Genomic DNA, 11043 nt, shown 5'->3' with positions numbered 1-11043 from the left:
AGTGAGTGCTGACCAGATTGTTGTGAAATTTCAGCTACTGTAAAAACTTACGGTCACTAGACTTTATCCGAATTGCTGTGCTGACTCCAGACCTTTCCTCCCACGTCACCATCAGGAGAATATTTTGAATAAAATGCTGCAGGATGATGTTTTTCTGCCGACCTTTAGCGCCTCCCTGGTTCCCTCGTCAGAAGGCCTGTGGGATTTTTCCACTGGATTTTGGATAATAGTAGAAAAAAACATTTTTGATATTACTTGATACATCCCCAGAGGATGAACCACTGATTTTAGTGAGTCTGCCTTCTTTCTCATTGCACCACCTTCAGCACAAACTTTACATTTTTAGCTCTGCTACTACAGGTAAGACTTTTGATTCGATACAGCACCAGGTGAGAGTTCAGACAAAAAATGGGAAAATGTGTAGAAACTTTTCCTGTTTCTTTAAATCAACAGTACTTCATGTTTTTTCTGTAATATTGCTGCAGTCTGTGTGGGACAGTAAACTTTCAGCTGTTGGTGTTGTTGAGATGTGCCGGGTATATCTGAGTATTTCCTGTTTTATTATTTCATGTGTGTGTGCGTGCATGTAGTCATGGTGCATGTTTGTGTCGTATTTCTTCATCGTGGTTTGTGTGTCGCAGGCTTGCAGGTGATCTGAGGTGCAGAAGAGGACATTAAACAAATCGACAAACTGTTCTTCAAACACAAAAAGGTATTTATTTTTCTTTAACTTTACTACACTGAAGATTTCTGTTAAAATCATTAACTACAAAGAAACCACACACATAAATAGCCAAACATACAATCTGAAGACAAGCACTCTTATGTATCTTACATGTGTTGTTGTGCTTTTTTTCCAAAAATTAAGAAAGCTTTTTGACCACTAGAGGGCAGAGAACCTGGTGTACCGTCACATAAAGTATCATCTCAGCTAAGGGCTCATTTATTCTCTTTTTACGTATGAAAACAGATCATTTCAAATGTTTTTACCATCACTGGCTTCATACTCTGCTAAACCCAACCGTCCTCATGACCATGTGCTTGTGATGACATCACAGTAGCGGGATCCCGAAAGGTGAATAGCAAACGCAGAAAGATACCTAGAGCGTAATATGTAGCAGCATGTGATGACTTGGAATAAGAAGGTGTTGAAGTACGTTATGAATCCCGCCGATAATGCTTGGTTTCGTCTTAATCCATAAGCTTTCAGAAAACGCACACAAATACAGACGAAATGAGCGCCTAGTACGAGCAGAGGGCTCTGTGCACAGGGCTGTTCCAGCTGTTCCAGGGCAAACGCGATCGTGGCGGTTTGTTTTTGGAAACAGCTGACCGTAGTTTTATACGGACAGCTGGTGAGCGGACTAAAGTTACGAATAATACAGAGCTACAGACGGCACAGAGCTGCTTAGCTGGTGATGATTCTCAGTGTGTTCTGCACTACGAGAAACACTTTTACATCACTGTCATTTGATCCAATTTTTAAAACATCACTTATTGCAGATTTAACCTAATGCACTGCATTTAACATGAATAAATACAGCCGGTGCTGCAGTTATGAATCATTCTCTGTCCCGTAATCTATCTTTTTCCTCCTCAGCTCCAAAAAACATGCACGTTCTCAACATTTTCAGCAACGAGCAGCAAAATTTTCACTCAGAATGAGAAATACAAGAAGCAGGAATTTGGGGTGAGTAAGTACAGACTTTCTCATGTTTGGTGAATACTGCAGTTGGTCTGTCATGTACTAGTGTTGTCTCTGTGCTGGAAATTCCTTTCACGATTCATGGAGATGCAGCGAGATGATGATAATCACCGCTCTTCACTTCATCTTATGCACATCTCTCGGGCTGCCTGGAAGGCAGAAGGAAACACTGCCGACCAAGTCGCCTCGCAGCTTCCTGTCTCTCTTTAAAAAAAACATTCAGTACTGCCAACCTTTTTTTGTTTGTACTACAAATACTGTTAGCTTGCTGCTGACACCAGCTCTCATACATACTTGTGGCCCTCAACACTTCCTTTACAAGCCAGCTCACGAAGCTTTACGATGAATATAGAAACATATTAACATGATTACATACAGCGGATGCAGATTTGCCGGCCCCCACCCCCACCCAAAAAATCACAAACACACACCAATCAAACATTACGCCCGGGCCACACTGCCTGCATTAGCAGCGTGTATGCGTTGCAGAACCTGTTGCTTCTATGTCGGCGCTCGTGTTAACAGGTCCGAGCAGCCACAGCGCGGCTCGCAGCTGCGGCACATCTAGAGAAATGGATTCTAGATGTTTTTTTTGGCTTTTTAAGCAAAAAATTGAGTTTAATGGTCCTTTAAGAATATTTTTTATATCATACCCCATTTTACTACAGTTTCACTGTCTTTTTGTTACAGACATTAGGAAATACAAATATTTCTGTTTTACCCAACCTTTTGTGTTTCCATTTAACAAAGTAAAAGCCCTCTGACAATGTTTCTGTTGACAAAATCCCTTCAGTTGTTAACACCAGGCGTTTTAATGTGAAATATTTGCAGTAGCGTGATTTTGATAACACAGCAGCAGGCAGCTCTGCGGCAGCGCTGCAGCAACAATGTTCAGTGTGAACACCACAAATGTGCGAGCTGCAGCAGTTCAGCGAGGTAGCCACCATGCGCTGCTCGGACAGGCCATGTGACCCGGGCGATACTAACGCCACACAAACAACAGAGACACACCGATGGTGTTTGAGGAAGCGGCGCAGCTTCACTCGACGATCTGCAGAAACACAAACGGCAGATTAGAAACTCTCAGCTTTAACCGTACGGACACAAACAGCAGGAAGCCTGTGAGTACGACTCACCGTAGCCACCTTACTGGTCTGCTCGCGGGTTCGAATCCGCAGCTTGTTGACGGTCGTCTCGGCGATGTCGGCTCTCTCCTCGGCGTCTTCCAGCTCGTGTTGGACTTTCCTGAAACGCACCGTGCTGCAGCTCACCTGCTCCTCCTGGTGGACAAACAGAGGAACGACAGCTTTGAATTGCTTTGCAATGGCGTCTTTCTCTGAGAGCGGAGAGAGCGAACCCGAACAGTAACGTGGCAGCTGAGCGGATAAACCATAAACTGAAACTGAATGTAAAGCTCTATTAAATCAGAATCTGCAGTTTCATCACGGTATGAACTTGTTGTTTCGTGCATGGTAAAGATAAAGTTAAAGCCCTTTAATTATTTAACTCTGACATCTTTGTCACCTGTCTTTCAATTTTAGTGTCATATAGTAACGGTCATAAAGACTCACGGCGTTCTCTGCTTGTCTCTTGTAGCTCTTGACTTTGGTCTGAAGCTTTTCGATGAGCTCCTGCATCCTCAGCAGAGTCTTCCTGTCCTCCTCCGTCTGCAGGGACACAGAAAGAGCCGTGAGACCACAGAGCCACCTGAACATCTGTATGAGGTGGACAGAAGCAGCAGCTGGGCGATGTGAGGTCTTCACACCTGGTACGTCAGCTCTTTGACTCTCCGCTCGTAGCGACGGACTCCTTTCTGATACTCCTCGCTCTTCTTCTGCTCCATCAGCAGCTCCGTCTGCAGCTCCCTCACCTGCACACACAGCAGCGCTCCGGCCTCACCAAGTGACCTTTTTTCCTCTCTGTGTTTTCTCTCTGACTCCTGAAGCCTAAATTCACTGTAGACTTTAGTCAAACATCGACACATAAAAGTAAAGACTGTAACAGATTCATTCAGCAGCCTCAAAACTTTGGAGAGACCGGACACACGTCTTAGGACTGATTATTGTTGCTATATCGGGCTTGAAACATATGCATATATACTGAATATTTTCAAAATAAACTAAAATTGGGCTACTTTTATGATGATTGGGCAGGTTCTAGGCTTTGGTTGTCTTTAACTTTTAAGTCAAATCTGACAGTACTGACTTTTAGACTCTGGTAATCCTGATTTCTAAGGCAGCACCTGTACGGCACCCGAAGATGTGCTAAAATCCGAAAAAATTCCTAAAATCTTAGAAATCTTAGAATCTTGTCTGAAAATCCTAAGACAATGCTAAAATGGTCCTAAATTTTTGAGGAGGTCCTGAAATCCTAGAAATGTTAAGTCCTGGAGATGTCATAAATTCTTAGAAATGTCCTAAAATCTTAGAAACTTGCTAAAATCTTAGAAATGTCCTAAAGTCGTGGAAATGACTCAAATTCTTAGAAATGTCCTAAAATTTTAAAAATGTACTACAATCATCCTAAAATCCTCAAAATTTCCAAAACCCTAGAAATGTCCTGAAATCCTGGAAACCCGTATGGGACTGCTGCGACTGGCCCCTGACCTCCGGTCTTTTTGAGGGTCCCCGCTCTCAGCTCTGCTGCTCGGAGCTCCAGTATTTAAAAATCTTATCAACAAATCAGTTGTTGTGACATTTTATAGGACTTTTCACTCACTCTCGTCTCCATTTTATAAATCTGCTTCTTTCCTCCCTTCAGCGCCATCTGCTCCGTCTCGTCCAGTTTGACCTGCAGCTCTGAGAGAGACACACACCGTTAACCACATCCACCTGCGGCTCCAGGCGTCTCTGCCCTGCAGGTCCACCTCGTCTCGTACCTTTGACCGTGGACACCATGTTGTTCCTCAGACGCTCCATCATGCTGCTGCTGTCCTGCTCCTTCTTCAGCTCCTCCGCCATCAGAGCGGCCTGCAGAGGAACACGCGAAGGATTCGGGTCAGCTCTCTTACAGCCGCGCAACTTCACAGCTCTCCACCGGCACAGGAGAAGAGCGGTGGGAGAGCGTCAGATTTAGGGGGGTTTAGTGGCATCTAGTGGTGAAGGTTGCAGATTGCAACTGACTGAAACTTCTCCCGGTTAGAATTCCTTCATTTTACGTTGTTCAAGAAGTTTTTTTTTTTTTTAGAGCTGAATTATCCACAGAGGTGTTTTTCTCTCCAAAAACAAAAAAACTCTTTTTAACCTGAGCAAATCGACTTGATTTCTCTCAAAAAAAAGAAAAACAGCAATAATAAACAAATTAGCAAATCTGAATTAGTAAAAAAAAAAAAAAAAAAAGAACAAACACGTAAATTACCTGAAAAAAGTCCAGAATTAATTAAAATAATTTTTAATAAAATAATATAATTCTAATAATCATTAATAGGGATTTTGGACTTTGTACCCAGTTACTGTTTTTTTTTTTTAAAGTCACTTTCTAAATTTTCTCTCTCTCCTTTTTTATATTTATTTCAAAACAAAATCTGTTTTTTTCTTCAATGTGGCAATAATACTCCATCGTTTCAGTAAGGAACAGACTTAAATTCACTTTCTGATGAAATATCCGCTTTAAACCGACACGCTGAGCTTTAAATCGCCCAAACACAAGAACACAATCACAAACAGGAAGACGACTCAGAGGTCGGAGGTCAGGACTGACATCGGTGATGGCCTTCTTGGCTTTCTCCTCAGCGCTGCGGCTCTCCTGCATCGCCTCGTCCACCTCGCCGGACAGCACGGACACATCGGCCTCCAGCTTCTTCTTCTGGTTCATCAGACCTGAGTTCTGAAACAGGAAGCAGCCGTTTCGTCACTGCGCCTCGTGCAGCAACAGTCATTTCTCCAGTAAGAGAAAATATAAGAGAAGTCACTCTGAAGCCCCCAAATCTGCTCTGAGCAGGTGTGCTCTGTACTGATCACAGGTCACCTGTCAGCACAGGTGAACGCAGAAACAGCAACTCCTTATAAAGGTTATATGACAGTTATATAATAGTTGCCAATTAATTTTCTAATTAATCATCGACTTGTTTTAGCTGCGCTTTTATATTTTCATATGGCTTGTTTGTAAAGTAGTTATCTAATATTAATGGAGTAAAAAGTACAACTACTAGCAGAGTAACTGAAATGACTAATAACTGGGATCAGTGCACCAAGTATACGAAGTATCATTTCACTCCTGAAATTTAATAATCCAGTCATAATAATTCTTCTGAATGATATTGATGATGATATTAATGCATTTTTAAATTTTAAATTAAATGTTCCTCAAATATAAAACATATTTTTTTCTTGCGCTGGTCAAAATTTGTGGCAGTGAAAGCGAGATGTTTTTCTTGTATCTTGGTAAAAGTGATTTCGTAAAATTTTCTCTTATGTTAGAGAAAAGCAAAAAAAAACTTTTGGTAAATTGTTTCTTGCATGAGGTCCAACGTTCGGTCCGTCTTCGGTCCGTCAGTTTATCGGTAGTCATTTCAAAGTCTACCTGTGTGTGTGTTTGTGTGTGTACCTGCGTAGAGAGCAGGTTAACTCTCTCGTTGACCTCCACCAGCTCGTGTTCGGCCATCTTGCGGACGCGGTCGGTCTGCTCCAGGATCCCGCGCAGCTCCTCCTCCTCGGCCGTCATCAGCGCGCAGCGTCGATCCAGCAGGACGATCTGCTCTTTGAGCTGATTGGTCAGCTGGACTTTATCCTCCAGATCCACCTGGTGCTCTTTGACCTGCGGGGACGGAGCCGGCGAGGCCCGATTACACATCAGGTCGCATCGTTTAAGACGAGCAACTACGCATCTGGAGCCGCAGATTTAAGAGGCTGGAAAACTCTGGATTCGCCAACGTGGGATCGATTTGTTCTTGAAAACATGTCAGCAAACATGCAGCAGACACAGACGCCACATGAGTAGGCGAGTTTCCAGTAACCCGTCAAATTGCGCAAATTGAAATTGCAAATGCAAAATACGACTAATGGAAACGTCAATTTTGAAAAAACTCCCCTTTATCTGCTAAACATGACTCGGTATGTGTGGACGGAAGAAGAGATCGAGATCTTCTTCACTCTGACAGAAAATATATTAGATCGGCTTCATTGAGCGGCTGCAACAGAAATAAACCTGCCAATGTTTTAAATATCCATCGCCGTGGTTACTGCGATGTTATCACGAGAGGTAAGTTGCGTAACATCGTGAGAGAAGTCGCATCACTGAGTGGAAACGTAGTCAGCTTGCAATTTCAAAAGTATCGCTCAAGTTTTGTGCAAATCTGTGATGGAAACCCGCGTAATAACCCGATCATCACATACGAGTCGTGGTTGCCCAGATTGTGAGGGTTTGTTCAAGTTCATCATGTTTCAGGTTCGTTACAAGTCTTTGCAAAGACTGACGTCAACGTGAATCAGAAACGGACAAACTCATCGTTGCCATGACTCCATGACTGAAAAATGAGCAATGGTAAGTCTGAAAATATAAATTTGTTACTTGATTCCAGATATCTTTTTACTTTACGATGAACCAGCTGAGCGTTAACGTTGGCGTTAGCTGACTTCTTCAGTAAAGTAGTACTTCCAATTAGGACAAGTTTTCACACCCAAAAAATACTTAAGCAGTCGTATTTAAGAAATGTGAAGCAAAAATTTGGTGTGAAAACACCTTAGGAATATGGGACACCTTTCCACTATCTAACCTGTCCACCTTGATGTTGAGGACTTTATTGTCTCTGTGTCTCAGGTGAGCCTACCTGTGTCTGCAGGTGTCTGATGATCCTCTGGCTCTCGGCCGCCTGTCTGTTGGCGTGTCCCAGCTGAACCTCCATCTCGTTCAGGTCCGACTCCATCTTCTTCTTCAGGCGGACCGCCTCGCTGCGACTACGAACCTCCGCCTCCAAACTGGCCTGCATGGCGTCCAGGGCACGCTGGTGGCTCCGCCTGGTGGACAGCGGCGGTATTACTACTCTCACAGGCAAAGATCATGACATTATTTCTAACTCTGCAGATTTTACATTTTAAATTTGGTTCCTCTGCAGGATAGTATTAGAGGTCTTCTGGTTAGTTGGCAGGTTTTGTTTTCTGGTGTTAAACTGACCTCTGATGTTCCTCTTCTACATCTGAGTCTGTTATTTCGTAAATCTGGTACCTGAGGTTGTCGATCTCTTCATCTTTCTCTGCAATCTTGCGCTCAATCTCGCTCCGTATCTGCTGCAGCTCCAACTGAAATCTCAGGGTCTTACTCTCCTCGTGCTCCAGAGTCCCCTGATGAGCGGACAGCCGGTAGGAACAGTCGTTCAGTCAACAGTTGAGTCGGTGCAGAGCCGACAGGTTTATCTACAGCAGCTCAGTGTTTTACCTCTGCCTCCTCCAGAGCCGCTCTGATGTCGCTCTTCTCCATGTCCAGGATTTTCCTCACTCTCTCCAGCTCATAGATGGTCTTCCCTCCCTGACTGATCTGATCCGACAGGTCCAGGATCTCCTCTGGAGTCAATCAATCACAAATGTAATTTAGGTCTAAAATACAAACACGGCTGATATAAGGTCTTATACAGAGGTTTAGAGGCGCCTACTTTGATCACAATCTGTTGCTTTTGTCTGATATCAGTCGTCAAACTGTAACTTTTTCCGCTTGTTTCTTTTTACACAAAACCAAACAGCATCATCATTATGTGGCTCCACTGTATGATTTAGACAGCATGCCAGCATCGCAGAAACAAAAGAGGTGTGATGTTTAACACAACAGCATTGACCTCTGGTGTGACATATAACACACATATCTGCGGCGCTTTCTACACAAAAACAATGACACAACATGTCAATAACAATCATTTAGCCTGTCTGTTATACGGCGGCTGATCTCAGCCTCTGCTCAAAGACCTCCTGGACCTCACTGTTTTTTTACTATTTGTCTGCGTTTTCATCACTTTGGATCAGTTTTCTTGTGCTGAATCTGGCCCCCTTAACAAGTATTTAAACATCTGTAAAGTGAGTTATTTAAAAACAAGAAAATTCCTGTAAAAAACACAAGATAAAATCAATCAGTGATCTGGTTTGAAAAATCCTACAAACTGTAAAATAAAAAATAGAAAAGCAATAAAGATCTCTTTTATTTTGGTCATAGATATAACACGCCTTCATAATGTCACATTAAGCAGGCGTACCTTTAGAGATCAGCAGGCCGGCCTGACTGTGATATTCCAGCCTTGAACTGGAGTGTAAAATGGGTTAATGTGATGAAGACGGATTGAGGGACAGAGTACCTTGCAGGTTTTTGTTTTCTCGTTTCACTGTCTCCAGATGGTCCAGAGCTTCTTCGTAGCTGTTCTTCAGCTTGAAGAGTTCGGTGCTCAGACTGCGAGACTCTCTCTGTGACGCCTCCAGCTCCGTCTGACTCTCCTCAAACTTCAGCTTCCAGTCACTCAGCAGCTGCATCACACAAGAAAAAATGATACGTCGGCACACGAACTCATCGTTCTGTCATCCTCCACATCTACAGATGATGAATTAGGCTACGCTGAGCATTGCGGCGGGCGTTGTCGACTGACCTTGTCAAAGTTGCGTTGCCTCTTGTCCAGAGCCAGAGCGGCGGCGTTGGTTCGTTCCAGTTCAACCATCAGGTCTTCGATCTCAGTCTGCATTACGTGTTTGGTTTTCTCCAGTGAGGAGCATTTAGCGTGAGACGTCTCCACAGCTTCCTCAGCCGTCTGAAGTTTGACCACCAACTTCTTCCTGCAAACGACAGCAACAGAGAGATTTCAGCCGTCTCTCCAACACAAAGAAGCAAGATGGCGCTCAGCTTGTGCTGCTCAAAGCACCAAAACAATCTTTAAAAAAACTCAACAGCAACTTCTTCTTTCCAGAAATCATGACGCGGATACTCAAAGTAATCCACCGATGTTTCAGGGAGCTGTTTCAAGTAGGAACTATTTTCTGTCTAGCATGCATCCGCTCATGGATGAGATGCTTCAGCCTGTTCTCTTTCCAAAGTCATCAGTGCTTTTGGCGTAAGGTCCTGACGCCAAAAGCCACCTTTCACGTCCGAATGATATCCGTCACTAGGCAGGTTTCCATTATAGATTTGCACGAAACTTAAGCAATATTTTCAAAATGAGGACAAAATACAACGTGGAGCTGCCAGAAACTGAATAATAATAGTTGCAGTAAACATCTTTTTCTTGAATATCTTACTTTGCGTCCTCCAGCTCCTCGATTCTCAGCACGGCGTCAGTCTCGTACTTCGCTCTCCACTGAGCCACCTGTCCGTTGGCTTTGGACAGCTCCCTCTGCAGCTCAGCTTTGAACTCCTGCTCCCCCTCCAGCTGCTCCCTGAGCAGACTGCAGTCATGACGGGATGACTGCACAGCGTGAGCCAGCGCCACGCGAGCCTGAAACACACACACAGCGTCCAACACAGTCCGGTCGACACACCTTCAGCAGAGACAGATGATTATTAAGGTCTACATGTATTTGTTGAAATGACTCCTAAACAGAGTGTTCGGAAAACCAGCTGTCAGTGTTACTTTGCTCTCCTCCTCCAGCTGTCTCTTCAGGTCTTCGGTGTTTTGGCAAAGCCCCGCCTTGGAGCGCTGGAGCTGACCAATCATGGCGTCCCGCTCCTCCAGACGACGGCTGTACTCGACTAGAAGACCAACACAGAGAAGTCGTCGAGAGTGGGTGAGTCCAGCCTCCTTAAAATCTCGTTTATATAAACTGAGGGTTATATTTAAAGGTCTGGTGTGTAGAATTTAGTGGCATCTAGTGGTGAATATGCAAACTGCAACCAACTGAAATTTCTGTGTACCAAGCATGTAGGAGAAGTATGACGGACGACCAGAAAGTCAGTAGAGCATCCCCCTCACCCCCCAACAGAGGTCCCAGATGAGACCACAATGTCCTTTAACTGTCCCAAAATCACAGAAACATCTTAAATCTGAGAAAAGTTCTTAAAATGTCCCTAAATCCTAGTGTCCTAACCCCTAGTGTCCTAAAGTCCTAAAAAAGTTCTAAAATCCTAGAAACGCCCTTAAGTCCCAGAATTGCCCTAAAATCCCAGAGACATCCTCACATGCATGAAATGTCCTAAAATCTTAAAAATGCCAAGAAAACTAAAATGCCAAGAAAACTAGAAGCTTCCTAATATTCTTCAAATGTCCTAAAACCTTAGCAATGTGCTAAAAAGGATGATAGAAATGTTCTAACATCCTCGTAATGTCCTGAAATCCTAGAAACATCCTAAAATCCCAGAAATGTCCTAAAATCAGAGAATTGTCCTCAAATCATAGAAACATCCTAAAATCCCAGAAACATGCTAAAATCCTAGAA

General features: G+C 43.6%; 1 protein-coding gene across 1 annotated transcript in view; it reads right to left on the bottom strand.

Moving 5' to 3' along the window:
• Positions 1–697: 697 nt before the first annotated feature.
• The window catches only part of LOC121946465 (myosin-7B-like), a 29516-nt gene continuing 19170 nt past the window's right edge, over positions 698–11043 (bottom strand). Inside the window, 15 exon segments of the mRNA XM_042491028.1 lie at positions 698–2756; positions 2842–2985; positions 3277–3372; positions 3471–3575; positions 4424–4503; positions 4584–4674; positions 5405–5530; positions 6251–6460; positions 7473–7659; positions 7868–7983; positions 8078–8202; positions 8982–9147; positions 9267–9450; positions 9910–10106; positions 10242–10360. Of these exon segments, the coding sequence (XP_042346962.1) occupies positions 2745–2756; positions 2842–2985; positions 3277–3372; positions 3471–3575; positions 4424–4503; positions 4584–4674; positions 5405–5530; positions 6251–6460; positions 7473–7659; positions 7868–7983; positions 8078–8202; positions 8982–9147; positions 9267–9450; positions 9910–10106; positions 10242–10360 (1958 nt within the window). The 3' untranslated portion in view covers positions 698–2744.

This window comes from Plectropomus leopardus, chromosome 8 (genome assembly GCF_008729295.1).
Source record: "Plectropomus leopardus isolate mb chromosome 8, YSFRI_Pleo_2.0, whole genome shotgun sequence".
NCBI classification, from domain to species: domain Eukaryota; kingdom Metazoa; phylum Chordata; class Actinopteri; order Perciformes; family Serranidae; genus Plectropomus; species Plectropomus leopardus.
Note: the sequence above shows the minus strand (reverse complement) of the source record. Positions and strands in the feature narration are given on the sequence as shown.